The sequence below is a fragment of the Alexandromys fortis genome, unplaced genomic scaffold (genome assembly GCF_014885135.2).
Source record: "Alexandromys fortis isolate MF-2015 unplaced genomic scaffold, M_Fortis_MF-2015_v1.1 scaffold_364, whole genome shotgun sequence".
Lineage (NCBI taxonomy): Eukaryota > Metazoa > Chordata > Mammalia > Rodentia > Cricetidae > Alexandromys > Alexandromys fortis.
In genome coordinates this window covers 505874-521189 of record NW_026068245.1, presented here as the reverse complement: position 1 = coordinate 521189, position 15316 = coordinate 505874, and the positions used below count along the sequence as shown (strand labels likewise).

The 15316-nt window shown below is 51.5% G+C and overlaps 3 protein-coding genes across 3 annotated transcripts in view; 1 reads left to right on the top strand and 2 right to left on the bottom strand.

Annotated features, from left to right (window-relative positions):
• The window catches only part of Ndufa7 (NADH:ubiquinone oxidoreductase subunit A7), a 12316-nt gene extending 9108 nt beyond the window's left edge, over positions 1–3208 (bottom strand). Inside the window, exons 1-2 of the mRNA XM_050131272.1 lie at positions 3091–3208; positions 1991–2040 (exon numbers count right to left, since the gene is read on the bottom strand). Coding sequence (XP_049987229.1) covers positions 1991–2040; positions 3091–3141 — 101 coding nt within the window. The 5' untranslated portion in view covers positions 3142–3208. The remainder of the gene's footprint in view (positions 1–1990; positions 2041–3090) is intronic.
• A 43-nt stretch (positions 3209–3251) lies between these two features.
• Positions 3252–4872, top strand: Rps28 (ribosomal protein S28). The gene is made up of 4 exons (XM_050131274.1): positions 3252–3337; positions 3429–3476; positions 4571–4708; positions 4798–4872. The coding sequence occupies exons 1-3, from the start codon at positions 3299–3301 to the stop codon at positions 4691–4693; spliced, it is 210 nt and encodes a 69-aa protein (XP_049987231.1). The 5' UTR covers positions 3252–3298; the 3' UTR covers positions 4694–4708; positions 4798–4872.
• Positions 4873–5095: 223 nt separating this feature from the next.
• On the bottom strand, positions 5096–14584 carry Kank3 (KN motif and ankyrin repeat domains 3). The gene is made up of 11 exons (XM_050131253.1): positions 14536–14584; positions 10737–10796; positions 8800–10053; positions 8612–8711; positions 8312–8503; positions 8140–8224; positions 7521–7737; positions 6248–6390; positions 5968–6168; positions 5793–5888; positions 5096–5325 (listed from the first exon to the last, which is right to left on the bottom strand). The coding sequence occupies exons 2-11, from the start codon at positions 10768–10770 to the stop codon at positions 5296–5298; spliced, it is 2352 nt and encodes a 783-aa protein (XP_049987210.1). The 5' UTR covers positions 10771–10796; positions 14536–14584; the 3' UTR covers positions 5096–5295.
• Between the last annotated feature and the right edge of the window lie 732 nt (positions 14585–15316).

The window sequence follows — 15316 nt, the reverse complement described above, 5'->3', positions numbered from 1 at the left end:
ACAACCATTCGCAACTCCAGTTCCAGGGGATCTCAACGCCTTCTAGCTTCCAAGATATTGTATGCATGTAGTTCACAGCCATGCATGCACATAAAACACCCACACACAAAATAATACTTAAAAAAAACTTTTAAAAAAAAATAAAGCAATGGCCAAGCCTGACTACCTAAATTCAATCTCCAGGACCCAAAAATGGCAGGGGAAAAAACTACCCCACAAGTTCTCCTTTGCCTGGGCACACGCCTTTAATCCCAACACTCAGAAGGCAGAGGCTGGTGGATCTCTGTGAGTTCAAGGCCAGCCTGGTCTACAAGAGCTAGTTCCAGGGGCAACCTCCAAAGCTACAAACAAACCCTGACAAAAACAAACAAAAAAAAAAACACCTTTTCCTCTGACCCACACACAAAATAAATGAATTTTAAAAGGAAAAAAAATGACAATTTTAAAATTCTAAAAGGACAAACAAATGTGAAATTTATAATTTGCCTGAAGAACATATATGCTAAACCATAGCTTTATCATCTGTGCACAGCAAAGTAAAAAGAACCAGTTGTCTAATGCCAAAACCCAAATGAATCACTAGAGGGCGCCCTTATCCTAGAGACGCTGTCAGTTTCTGGCCTCTAATCCTGGTACCTGCTGAACCATCTCCCAGCCTGGGTTATAGCGTGTTCCAAGCCAACCAGGACTACAGTGTAAGACCCTGCCTCTGGACAGGCATAGTCACACAAACCCAGTGAACCCAGCATGTGGCAGGCAGGAGATCAGAGTTAGAGACCAGCTCAGACTAACATATAAAGACCTGTCTCAATTAAAATACAAATTAATTAATAAAAAATAGATAAGATGTATCCTGTATTTACTTCCCTGCAATGTTTCTCCCGCCCACACAACATCCACATAATAAAGATAGGAGACTACTGAGATGGCTCTTTGGGTAGAGCACCGTTGCTCTTGCAGAAAACCATGATTTGATTCCCACAAGGCAGCTCACGACCATCTCTCTGTTCCAAATGATCTCATGTTTTCTTCTGAATTCCACAGGTACCAGGCACACATACGATACACATAAACTCAAGCAGGCACAACACTTAAGCACACATATAAAAATAAATCTAAACTATTTTTAAGGAAAAAAGATGAGGATAAGAATTTAAGTGATAGTCCAGTTGATAAAGTATTTGGCATGCGTGAAGCTGCCCCCAGCCCACATCACACTGGTGTGGTGGCACATGCCTGAAATGCCCGCACTTGAGACAGAAGCAGGGTCGTGAGTGTAGGGCACACTCTGGGTTACTTGACATCTCTGAGGCCAGGCTGAGTGCTCTGTTTCAGAAGATCCCCTAGGCTTCTGCTGGGTTTTCAGAGGGGCTCATTCTGAAGCCAGCAAACTGAGGTGGGGGCCTGTGAGTGCTAAAGCCACCAACCTCACAAACCAAGAACTTTCTTGTTTACACTGGCATCCAAAAGTCTGAGGACATGGCAAAGACTCATCAATATAAATGTGTTCAAAACTCAAGACTGGTCTCTCAGTGACTTAGCCCACCTGGGTCTCATTTCCTCATTAGCAGCTTGAGAACATAACATTTTAAGTGTAGGGTCACAATGAAGATTGCAAATCTGCCCAAGATAACAACAAATAACGTAATCTATCTCCTATTTCAAGGCAACCCCGTGAGGTTAAAAGTAAATGTCTGCTTCCACAGCGTGGCAAGAAGGCTCTCTGCCCAATGCTCCAAGGGAAGTTCAGAATAATAAATTTGAGGCTGTTTTTTCATTTGTTTTTCAGACAGGCTATCACTATGTAGCCCTGGCTGGCCTGGAACTCACCACATAAACCAAGAGGCCTTGAATTCACAGTAATCAGACCGCCTCTGTCTCCTGAGTGCTGAGCTTAAAGGTTGTACCACCACGACCAGCCTCAGATTTAGGTTTGGTGGAAGAACGACATGATGAGGGGTGAGGCTGGCAGCAAGCAGGGCCTGCTCACCGCTTGGCGATCTCCTGGTAGCGCAACTGCAGCTTCGCCTGCAGGTCTTGCTGTGGGAAAAGGAGAGAAGTCAGGCTGCCCGGAGGCTCAGGATTGGGGTAGTGAACAGGGGTGGCCAGTCAGGATTGGATACAGGCCCTGCAGATGAAAAGAAAGCTGGGGCAGTGGCTTACAGAACTTCACTGCTAAGTTTCCGAGTCTTTCCAAGATCTAACTTTAAAAGCCTCCTCCTTTTGAGACCAGGCTGGTCTACAAGAGCTAGTTCCAGGAAAGGCCCCAAAACTACAAAGAAACCCTCGCGAGAAAGAGAGAGAGAGAGAGAGAGAGAGAGAGAGAGAGAGAGAGAGAGAGAGAGAGAGAGAAAGAAAGAAAGAAAGAAAGAAAGAAAGAAAAGCCTCCTTGCTGGGCGGTGGTAGTGCAAGATCACGCCTTTAATTCCAGCACACCGGAGGCAGAGTTGGGCGGGTCTGTGAGTTCAAGTTCAGCCTGTTTTCCGGCCGGGCTTCAAAGCTAGAGAAGCCCTGTCTCGAAAGAAACCCAACAAAAAACAAACCAAAAAAGCCTTTCCTTCTCCTTTTATCTACTTCATATATGGGTCAATATACTAAACATTATGGGAAATCTCACTTTCTCTGAAGAGCCACACGCCTAAATAGTCGCTTGCAGACCTGCTGTGCTGAATACGCCTCCGTAACGTAAAAGGCGTAGCTACCTCCCCGCCTCTTGTCCCTCTCCAATCTCCCAGGAGCTGCCGAAATCTACAGCTTCCCAGATCTTTTCGTTTTCTTCCGAAACCTAAAAACTCGTCCTCGACTTTTCAAAATAAGAAAAAGCTAAACGGCCACAAGACTCAAAAAGCTATGGTACGGGGACGAGAAAACTCCGGGACTGAGTGAGGGGCAGCAGGAAACTGAAGCCAGGCAATCTGAAGCCAAGGTATGGGGAATCCCAGGGACAGGACCGTGAGTCCCGGACTAGTGGAGTCACAAATTGAGGGTTCCTGGACTCCCCCACTGAGCTAAGGAGATGTGAAACAGGAGAGGACTCGGGGGAACACAAAACCCAATCCTTTCCGGCCCCAATCGGACAGGAACACGCACCCCAGACGCCCAGTTCCGCAGCTTCTGGATGATGCGAGTAGCGGACGCCATGTTCCTTCCGCTCCGAAGGACGCTGGTGACGACTCTGCCCCAGGACTGCTGGGTAGCGCGTGCGGCCTCGCGAGAGCGGGAGTAGGGCGTGGTCGAGAGCATGTTATAAAAGCGCTCCCCTGTTCACGTGACCCCTCTCCGCCTGATCGCCGCCATCATGGACACGAGTCGCGTGCAGCCCATCAAGCTCGCTAGGGTAAGAGGCGACTGCGGGTGTTTAGAAGCCTGGATGGAGGAGAAGGGAGGAAGCTAGGTCTGTCGGTCTAACGGCCTCTGATCTCCTGCAGGTAACCAAAGTGCTGGGCAGGACCGGTTCGCAGGGACAGTGCACGCAGGTGAGCGCATGGGGACACCCGGCAACTTCCTGGGGTCTGAATCCTCCTCAATACTCAGTTTACTGCTGGACTTGGTGACTTTTAATCCTAATAGGCTCACTGAAGATATGACTTGGTAGCCACCCTGGATTTGCTCGTGAAACTGTCTTTGAACGTTTTATTTTTAAAGAGATGGAGTGGGCGGGAACTATTGTGTCAGTAGTATACTTGCTTAACATACGCAATACCCACAGACTGCACCTAACTAAAAACTAGAGCGATAACCCATGCCAGGAATTCCAGGGGTCTTAAGTCAGAAAGCTCCCTAGGAGTTCCAGAGGCTTAGGCTACAGAATAGGTGAGATCTAGTCCCCCACAAAGCTGGGACACGGTTGGTAGAGCACTTGGCTAGCGTGCAAGGAAGGCTTGGGTCCCCTGCACCACATACACCAGAAATGGTGGAGAGGCCATCCTGGGCTAGAGATGCCTTGACTACTGTCCTGGGGGAAAAGATTGGTTTATATCCAGGATTTCCATCCTAGTCCTGAAAAGACTGAGGTACCAATTTCTGGGCCAGCCCGACATAGTCTAAGTGGCGGGCCCAAAGATATAATCCTAAACACTGGAGGTGGGGAGGGGCTGTGTTATCTCAGCAAAAAGACAGACTGAGCTAAAGACTAGCCAAGGCTTACAGAGTGAGACACTGGCGTTTTTTTTAAAAGACCAAAAAAAAAAAAATTAGGCATGCTGTTGCCCACCTGTCATCCTAGCAGCGGAGGTGGGGGCAGGCATTCAAGGTCAGTCAGAAATTTCAGAGCCCCAACTTTAGAGAAGAAGAAAGGCACTCCCCTTTAGTGCTCTGTTTACCCAGGAGCTCGCAGACATTCAACGCCCTGGATGTGCGGCTTGTTTCCTTAATGTCCCAGGCTCTTGGTGGTGGGGAATAGAGTATTCAGAGATGGGCAGGTCAGACTCCCCTGGAACTGGGGAGCCAGCTGTGTGGGTGCTGGGGAATGAGGCCAGGTCCTCTGACTGCTGAGCCATCTCACCTGCCCTCATCATCTTTCCACCCCACTAGTAACTAGCAGCACCTAACTCTTCTGATGGGTCCATAGGTCCGTGTGGAATTTATGGATGACACCAGCCGCTCCATCATCCGAAACGTCAAAGGCCCCGTTCGAGAGGGAGATGTGCTCACCCTATTGGAGTCAGAAAGAGAGGCTCGGAGGTTGCGCTGACTGACCTTCCTGCTGGTGGGTACATGGCAACCTTTGGGAATGACTGCTCCTTGCTGGGAGGTGTCAGGAAAGGTTCTCTGTCTAATGCTTGGGTCTGTTTACAGGGTCCTGAGTATCCACCACTTGGCCCATGATGACCTGCGACTATTAAATAAAACATTTGTATTGTTTTAACTCTTGTCTGGGTTGTCCTGTTAGGGTTTGTTTTTTGTTTTGTTTTGTGTTTGTTATTGTTTGTTTGTTTGTTTGTTTTTTTATTCCCCCTCTTGTACCTAGGCTGGTCTAGAACTTGGAATCCTTCTGAATGTTTTTTCGGGGCAGTGTCTTTGGACCATTCATTCTGTGCACTCTGAAAGCCCCTTCCATAGGTGCCTTGCAGATGGGTTAGACTGTCACCCACACAAAGTACAAGTTCAGTAGAAATGCTTTATTGGGAACGATGTTTTATGGAGTGGGTAGAGAGCTGTATCATCACTCCGGCATCTGCACAAGGTACCCTCCTGTGATTCAGAAGCTCATACATAAGAGGAAAGTGTCTCCTGCAGTCCAGGTAGAGGGTAGCAGCTGCTCAAAAGAGGTTGGGTCATTTGTCACTGCATCCCTTAGCTGGGTGTGCCTGGGGGAAGCTGACCCTAGAGCAAAGAAAGAGGTTCTGTAGACAGGAGTTTCAGTCATGGGGGGGGGGTAAAGGATGTAAAAACAGGAAACATCCCATTTTATGTCAGGGTAAGAGTGGGGTGGGCCCAGCTAGGTAAGTAGTCATAAAAATGCCAGGGATAACCCAGCACTTGCTGTCCGATGCTCTACCCATAGGGTGTGTTCTCCTAGGCTCACTTCCTGTCACCAAGCCTCCTGTTTGGGGCTGGAGCTCTTTCTCTTCTCCCTACAGCAAAGGGCTCCTTTCCCAAATCAGGTAGCTAGGCTCTCCCTTTCATGTGTGTGATCCTAACCTAAAGTTGTGTGTACCTCAGTTTTGTTAGTTAAACATCAAACAGTCAGAGCTTTGTGGTATAATGCAGGCAGAGGTTCTCAGTCTTTGTTCTTTAGGAAAAGCTTCTGAACGTCATTGGCATCTGTATTTCTTGGGGACCACACTTACCTGAAAGCCATGGTTTGATGTCAGGTGAGCATGGAGCAGTGCAGCCACCTCATCCTGTTCAGCCTCCAGTGCAATGGCCAGGGCACTTGTTCCCTCCTGGGAAATAATATGACATTAAGTCCCTGGTCTATAGTGGAACACAGCACTACTACTCAGACCCTCACTGGTTGCTCACATTGTCTAAGATGGTTAGGTCACAGCCTGGCTGGGCCAACAGCAGCTGAACTGTATCAAGGCGCCCGTACTCGCTGGCACACATCAGTGCTGTAGCGCCATCAGCATCTTGTACGTTGACATCAGCCCCACATTCCAGCAAGGCAGCTACCATGTCCTGATGGCCGTGGCTGATGGCGAGCATGAGGGCTGTCTGCCCAGTCTGGAAAACAAGGGGAAGGTTTGAAGGTAGGAAGTAACACCATTTTATCCACCCATTGTAAGTGGAGTGTTGTGTGCACCTGACTGGCCTTGGCATTGACATCACCCATGCTGAAAAGTCTCTTGACCACAGCCATGTCTTCCTCCTGCCCTAGAGAAGTGAGGGCAGCCAGCATGAGTGCAGAATAGCCGGCTCTATTCTGATGATTGACATCACAGACTCCTGCGAAGAAGAGAGGTCTGTCACTTCATCCAAGCATCAGATGCTGATTGGTTGGGGAGATGGGGCAGTTGGGTCCCCTGCATCGCAGATGGTGGGTGAGCATCTGTTGTCCGTTTTTAAGATGGCATCTCAGCCTAGGCTTCCACCTCAGTACTGAGATTGCTGGGCAGAACTACCAGCTGAGCTACAGAGACCCAGCCCTACACGCTGTGCCTTGTCTCAAAAATCAGATTTTTTTTTTTAATTCACTGGCTAAGGGGGTGATGGTGCGCACCTTTAATCCCAGCACTGGGGAGGCAGAGGCAGGAGGATCTCTATAAATGTGAGGCCAGCCTGGTCTACAACAGCTAGTTCCAGGACAGGCTCCAAAGCTACAGAGAAACCCTGTCACACTGATGTGAGGGTGAAATGAGACTAGCAACTGAGCAACCAGAGTAGTTACACCTGTTCAGGTGTGTGTATTTGCTGCCGTGGGGGGATAAGATGAGGCAGGTGAACAGAATGGCTTCATGATAGTCAGAAACCTAAGCAGTGAGTAACCCCCTCTTGGGGATAAACAGTGGGACCCAAGAACTCAGGAAGCAGTCAGGCATGGTGGCACATGTGTTTGATCCTAGCAGAAACCAGTCAGGCCAGCCAGAGCTATATAAACCCTGTCTCAAAAAGTGCCAGACCTGGAGATTGAGGAATACAGTATACCCAGGGAGGGGGTGCTAAGTTGAAATCTCTGGTCTCGAACCTGGGTGCCATTGTTTGGGGTTAGGGGAGTTGACAGCTGAAGAAGATAAAGTGAGGAGACCAAGGCAAAGGCACAAATTTGAGGCCAGCCAAGGGCCATACAAGACCTTACTTAGGTCTGGGTGTTCAAAGGGGTAAGAGCACTAAATATCTCCAGTGCCCTCATAAAGCTGAGCACTGTGGCACATGTCTATAACCCCCAAGGCTGGGGAGATGGAAACAGGTGGGATTTGCTGGACAAACAGCTCCAGGTTCAATGGGAAGTTTTTTCAGAAAACACCCAATGTTGGCTTCTGGCCAAGTGAACAGCAATGTAGCCACTCAGCATTTTTCTGTGCCCCTCAACAACACTAGCCTTCACCCACCCCAGCCCTCTTCACAAATTCCCTGACCTGTATCCAGGAGCAGGCTGGAAATGGCCAAATTCCTGTGAGACACGCTGTAATGCAGGGCTGTGTTTCCATTGCCATCAGCCAGGTTCACCACATGAGCCAGCAGCTCAGGCCCCAGGCTCTTCACCCCTCGAAGCACCCCTGCCACAGGTTCAGCCTGAGAGCACTTTTGGCTGGACACTCGAAACCATTCCTGGGCCACGAGGCGCGCTGCACTCTGGTAGGGCAAGGGCAAAGAAGGTATCAATGCAAAAGAAGGGTGTGTGAGAGAGAGACCCCTATGGTGATCTTGGCAAGCAAAGCAAGACCAATGCTTTCTAAGTAGAGAGGGGTTGGACCACACCCTCTTCAAGAAGGAAATATAGTCAGTGAGGTTCCTAGACTCAAAAAGGTTATTCTGGGGAAATAGAGGACTACTTGAGTGAAGCAGTGTGTACCCACTTGCTCTTTAGGTTTCGTGGAATAGGGTCGGAGCTCTGATCTTTACTTAGGGCTTGGGGGGGGGGGGCAGTTCAAGAAAAGGTCAGAGCTGTCCTAGAAGGTAAGTAGGCAAGAGCTCTAGGAAACCCTGCGCTCCTCATGAAGGATGTCAGGGAGGAGAGGTGGGGCCCACACTCACGCCATCCCTGGCCATCCCACGAGGCCTGACAAGCTGTCGATTCAGAGCAATGCATGCCTCCCTCAAACGCGGGCTCAGTTCACACCTGCCAGGGAGGCCAGTCTAGACTCAGGATCCTGGGCTATGGTGACCAGGAGAGAGTCTGCAATGCAGACCTTTGAAGAAGGCTCACCTCCCTTCTGTCCCTGCCTTCGGCTCTAGCTGTGCCTCAAGTTCTGAGTCTTGGTCGTTGTGGGGGCCAGGAGTTCCAGCATCAGAGCCCCCACTTTCATCGCCTGACCCAGAAGAGCTACTCCTGGGGAGTTCAGCAACGCCATCTTCATTGTCACTGTCACTGGCATCCTCGCTGGAGGAGCTCTCATACCTGGGAACAGGATGGGAGGCATCTGCTGAGCCCGCTGACTCATTCAAGAGGGCTGTGAGCAGAGGGACAGAGCTGTGGCTGCTATCCTGGGAAAGGGTTTGTGCTCACTCTCCATTGAGGACCCCAACGAACTGCAGGCTCTTGGGTCCCTGACTGGACTGGGCACCTGGAGTACCGTCTTTTTTCTTCATGATGGATTTGAGGATGCCTGGCAGGGAATCACATAAGGGCACCACTGAGTTTGACTTCAGCCACCTGGCAGTTCAGGGCTCAACCAGGAGTCAAAGGAAACTCACCAGCAGGGGCCACCTCCTTGTCTCCAGCCATTGGTCTGGGCTGGTTCTCCACTGAGAGCTCCGTCTGCGTGGTCTTCTCAGTGCAACCCAACTGGGTCTGGGTGGCCACCTCTTGAGATTGAGGCCTGGCCACTGCAGCCTCGTAGGCCCCCTCCAGCTCCCTCAATCGACCCCGCAAGAGTTCGCTCACCCCGCGCTGATGCTCCAAGCTGGTATGGAGCAGCTCCAGCTCACGCTCTGCAGCCTCAGGTAGCCCCAGCAGCTCCTCAGTCACCCACGTGTCCACCTCAACAGTGTCAGGGACCACCTCCACTCCAGCCTCCCCTGTCTCAGGTACTGCCTGGGCATCCGCCTCTCGGGTCTCGGGCACGACTTCGGTGCCCGCCTCCCGAGTCTGGGGTTCCCTATCGGGTGTCCTAGACACCGGGTCGAGGACCTGCAGAGCGCCTTCGCTGCGCCTGGCAGCCAACCCGTCGGGATCGTCTGCCCGGGGGCTGGCCCTGGAGCGGACTCCGCGATCTGAGGTGGCCAGACGTTCGGTCAGGCGCCGAAGCTGGGAGAGCTTGTCTGGGCGCGCCTCGGCCTCCACTTCTTGCTCCGGCTGCACGCGCCCGGCCAGTAGCCGCGCCTTCTCGGCTCGCAGCGTGCGCACCTGCTCCTGCAGCTCGGGCAGAGCGCGTGCCTGGTCCTCCAGCTCGCGCAGGCGCCGCAGAGCCGCGGCCATCTGCTCCCTTACCAGCTGCAGCTGGGCGGGGCCGGGTGAAGCAAGGGCGGGGTTGGGGGCGGGGCTGCTGCGGCCCGACCCACGCGGGCTACGCGTGACCGCACGGGCCGGGCTAAGCGCGCGCTCCCGTGCCTGTGCCTGCTCCAGTCGTCGGCTGGTCTCCAGGAGCGTGTGCTCCACGCGCGGATTGCGCGAGAAGGAGCGGGGCGACAGCGGAGGTAGCAGGAGCCCCGAGAACGCCCCAGGAGAGAGTGCGCCCGACGCCCCGCCGTCGTCACTGGCCAGAGATTCGCTGGAGGTCCAGGCGCCTGGGCTCCGCGCCCCCGCAAGGCCAGTTCGGGGGGCCTGCGGGCGGCGTGTGTGCGGGAGGCCTGGAGCTCGGCGGGAGGCAGGACCGCGCTCGAGTTCTTCCACATACTTGAGGAAGTCCAAATCCAGGTGGAAGCCATAGGGTGTCTCCACCGAGTAGGGAGAGCTAGGGCTGCGAGCACTCCCAGTGGAGCCTGGGTACAGGCGGGAGCCGCCCAGGTCTGTGGAATAACAAGGACATGAAAAGGGAAGGGGGGGGGGGGGGCAAACTGAAAAGCACCTAAAGAGAGTGAACAAATGTGTCCCCTGCCCCCTTGCCCCAGTGAGGCACCTGTACAATTGCCATTGAGCACCCTTGAGGCTTGCAGGCACATCTGCACTCGGATGGGCATGCAGTCGTGTACTGAGCACACCCACTAGGTGCCAAAACTTATAAACTTGGGATAGTAAAGAAGACAATATCCGGGCCCTCTTGTTAGCTGTAAATAGACAATCATTTCAAATGAGTTTCAAAACGACAATACACTATGAAATACAGAACCACTGCAGGAGCCAACTTTGGCTCTTATGTCAGGAAAGAGTTCCTGTGACAAGCACTTAAAAGAGTGAGCCCTTCATAACAAGGAGGAAGCAGCTGCAAGGACAGAAGATTCCAAGAAGAAAAATGGCCCATGGAAGACACTCGAGGGAGGGGGTGCTGAAGTCAGGTGACTCCTGGATGGCAAAAAGAGGGCGGGAGGGGCAGAGGGTCCTCTAGACCACCATGGGGGTGGGCATTATTATAAATGGGGCATGTCATGAGTTTTAATGAGCCACGGTGTTAATAATAAAAGGGAACTGCTGACCATGTCCATATATACACAAAAGCACCCCGTGGGGATCTGGGATCATTCTGTACACTCACCAGGCGGGTTCTGATTCAGGACAAACTTGGCCATGTTTCCTGGAGGAGCCACCAGACAGCCTGAAAAATGTCCCCAGAGAAGTAAGGGTGGAAATCCAGCCTTGTCTCTTGGTTTGAATCTGATGTTCGTTCCAACACCATTGAAACTGAGCACACAGACCCAAGAGCATTCTTCCACCGCACCCATCCCAGGCTTTCCTCCTCCCTTAAGACCCTTGGAAAGTCAGTGCTACTGACAGAGCCCTGGTGCAGGCCACTGAGATGCTCTACTGCTTTTGCTTTGAGACAAGGTCTTGCTACATGGCTAAAGGTGGCCTCAAAATCATAATCCTGCCTCAGCCTCCCAAGTTCTGGGATGACAAGTCTGTGCCACCATGTGTAGCTGAAATTTGAAGTGAACAAAGTAGGAACACCCAAGTTGCAAGTCTAGGAAGGCAGAAGCAAGAAAGACATCAAACAGAGAAAAGAAAGTGGAAGTTAGCCAGGTGGTGGTGGCACATGCCTTTAATCCCAGCACTTGGGAGACAGAGGCAATCTCTGTGAGTTCAAGGCCAACCTGGTCTACAGCGCGAGTTCCAGGACAGGCACCAAAACTACAGAGAAACTTTATCTTGAAAAAAAAAAGCAGAAGTATTTCAGGCTTAAAATTCTAGCGCTTTAGAAAGCTGGAGTACAAGCCAAGCATAATGCATAATGGCGCACGCCTTTAAACCCAGCACTCACAGGTTCTGAAATCCTCCTCCCCACCCCAAGCAGCTGTTTCCTGTCCCCTCACACCGGCTGCAAGGGGCAGGCTGGCAGGTCACTGTGGAGGACAGCCAGTGCCTCTCATGGCTTTGTTTTCAGGAAATTGCCAGGGAAGAACTGGTTTTTGGAAAAAGCCTGGAGCAGTGCTCAGGGGTCTGGAACTGCCTTTCACACAGTTGGAGTGTGATTCTGTACAGCCGGCCCCTCCTCCAGTGAGTGACCTGGCCATATCCAAATCTAAAACAGCTGCAGGTCATTTCTATACCCAGGCCAGATGGGACAGCCAGACCCAGGGGCTGCTCTGAGGGCTGGGTGGGTATTAGTAGGGTGGTACATAACAGGAGGATTATTGCTGATTGTTTGCAATTTGGGTTTTTTTAAGGCTTTTAAAAATGTTTGTCTGTGTGTCCCTGTGTGAGTATTTGTCCATGGAGGCCAAAAGTTATAGATCCCCTGAAGCTGAAGTCAAACTGTGAGCTGATCAACATAGATGCTCAGTAGCACTCAAACTGCAAGAGTAGTACTAGCTCTTAACTACTGTGCCATTGCTCCAGCCCCACTGGTTTTTTGTTTGGTTTTGTTTGGTTTTGTTTGGTTTTTGAGACAGGGTCTCCGGAAGCCTCCTATGTGTTTGCTGAGGGTGACTGTGAACTCGACCCTCCTACCTCGGCCTCCTGAGTGCTAGAATGTGCTTCACCACGCCTGGTTGAGCAGTCCTGGAGATGGAGCACACGGCTTTGTGCATGCTAAGCAAACACTCAAGTGACTGAACCATAGCCACAGCCTCATTTCTCTCCTCTTTTTCCATCAGTAGTCTATGCACATCTGCCTGCGCCTTCTACAGTTGGTCCTGAGGTTATCGCTAATCCCTCCCCACCGTACAGACGGAGAAACAGAGGTGCAGAGCAATGAAGCTATAAGCCGTATCCCAAAAGACATGCATGGGCATGCAGGGTTGAATCCGTGTAGCTTGTTCAGATCTCTGTATTAGCAAGTACACTTGACTGTTTTCTGGGGGGGGAGGGGTCACATGTATGCCTCAACACACATATGAAGGCTGGAGAGCAACTGTGAGTCAGTGCTCTCGACCATGTGGGTACCGAGGCCTGAACTTAGACTTACAGGTAACTGTCATCTCACCAACCCATTTTATTTTGTTCTATGTTTTGTTTGCTTGTTTTGGAAGTTTGCGGGTTTTGTGGTTGCTAGGGTTTTGGACTTTTTTGTTCTTTTTTGTGTTTGAAACAAGGTCTATGTAGCCAGACCAGGCTAACCCTGAACTTACAGAGCTTGTCCTGTCATTGCTGAATATTGTTCTGTTTGCTTTTTGTTTATTTTATATATTTATTTAAGACAGGATCTTACTATACAGTGCTAGCTCACCTGAAACTTGCTATGTAAACCAGGATGGCCTCAAACTAACAGAAATTCTCCTGCCTCTGCTTCTGGAGTACTGGCGATTTCAGGCATGCACCACGCCATGCTGGGGGCCCGTTTATCTATTCATTCCGACTCAAATTTTCCTGCTTCAGCCTCCCACATGCCAGGATTTCAGGCATGCATGGCCACACCCAAAGGAATGCCTGTTTTTCCTTCCTCCGTCCCTCCCGGGCCCCCAGTCCCTCCTTCCCATGCTGAGGATGAAATTTAAGGCTCAAGCACGCTAAGTGAGTTCTCTACCACTGAGCTACACCACCAGCCCTTTTCTCTTTAATTACACTTTATTTATTTTTTGTGGGAGGTGGGTGGGTGCAGATATGTCACGGGGTGAGAGTGGAGGTTAGATGGCAATTCTGTGGAGTTACTTGTCTCCTGCCACCAAATAGATCCCACGGACACAACTCAGGAATGTTAGGGATGACATCAAGCACCATGACTGGCCAATCCATCTTGCTGATCCCTAAGACTCTCTACTAAGTTGCCCTGAGTTCACTCTGTAGCTCCCAGGCAGGACTTACCTTTCAATCCACCCACCTTGACCTCTCCTGAAACTGGGGTTATAGGCACTTTTGGAAAGATTCCCTTCCCCTCCCCAGAAATGGCAGGGAACCTGAGCCACTTACTGCTCACCCTCCCAGCAAGCTCCAGTCAGCGCAGCACGAGTACTTGATTGGGGAATAGCTAGTGCGCTGGAGCTAGCCCCCACCTAGACTGCTCCACAAGCCATTGCCTCCCGGAGTGGGGCGTGTAGCTGCCCTCCTCTTCTCTCCCACACCGCCTGGCTGTCAAAGCTAAATCCAGATCCCCTGCCTAAGGACCCCCTCATTAGGACATCAGAGCTGAAGCCACGCGCCCCGCCACACGCCCCCACACCCGCCCCTGGAGCTATTTCGGAATACAGAGCTCTATCAGGAAACCTGAAGGTTGGGAGAGCACGCAGTGCGCACCCGAGGTCCTAAAGAGGGTAAGTCTTCCTGACCTAAGACTCTGATGATGGCACCCGGTTAATGTTGGGCCGGGATTCTCAGATTCATGACGTGGGGTGCGGGTAGATCATGGTAGAACAGGGATCCTTGGTTCATCACACACACCCCTCCCCAAACAAACACAGCCAGGTCAGATTCGAAAAGACAGGGCAGTTTCCTACAGGAAAAGCCGCTGGGCGGTTCCATCCGCTACTATTGTCTATGGGTCCGGGGGGCCATCCGTGCCTCCCTCCAACACCGTTTCCGTGTCACCCGCCCCCTCCACCTCCCTGCAAGAAGCACATCCCGAAAGAGCCAGTCCCAAGTCCTCAAACCAACTCTGGGGAAGGGTCCCTTAGGCATCTGGGAGATTCCGGTGAGCACAAGCTCCCGCGCTGGGTCCTGGATGGCTACGTGGCAGCGATCTGCTCAATATAGCGCTCTCCTCCCGGGCTAGGCTTTCATCTACCTGGGGCTCCCAGTGTCCGAAGAATCACCATTACAGGACGCGGCGCCCACCCCGTCGCAGAGCACAGAGCCCAAAGAAGGGGCTGAATGAACCGCGTCCCCTCCCTCCCCCCAGACACTTGTGTCCCGAATTTCCCCTCTAGGACCCCCATAGGGATCCCGGCAAGTTTGGACATTACCTGAATCCGCAGCCCCGGCCGCACCCGCACAGCACCCGAGCCCGCCCCTTCGAAGTTCGGGCCGGGTTATCAAGGCTTTCACCCCTAACTGATGGCCATTTCAGCCAACCAGAACTCGAATTTGACAGAACTACCCAATAGTATGGCAGAGTGGGTCGTCTGGGCGGGGGCGGAGGTGGGGACGCGCCAGGGGGCGGGGCCTACAGTAGTGATCTGCGAAGATGAGAGCAGTGGTGCTGCCCCAGCCACGGCAGAATCCTGCCTGGTCCAGGACTTAAGAAGGTGGGGTTTCATTCACAGCACACTGGGGTCTACAGGAGGAATCTAAACAAACTATTTCTGTGGGATTTATGCGACAAATTTAAATGCGACTAGGATATGAAGTCCTAAGATCCATGCAGAACCTTTGAACATAGTGTGGCACTTTCTAGAACTATTCTCTGCATGTCATACCTTTCCCTACTTCCAGGTGCTCAATCTATGTGCATCTATCTATCATCTATCTATCATCTATCTATCTATCTATCTATCTATCTATCATCTATCTATCCTCTACCTACCTACTGTGGTACTGAGTATTTAGCCCAAGATGCATACATGCCGGACAAGTGCTCTACCACATCCCCAGCAGAACAAACATTTATTAAATACCTATAGATAGATGACTGACAGATAGATCAACACAGAGAGAGGTGAGAGAGAGACTTTTAACTATATTTAAGGCCAGTGAGATGGCATGTAAAGGTGCTTGCTGCCAATCCTGGCTGTCTGAGTTCTATCC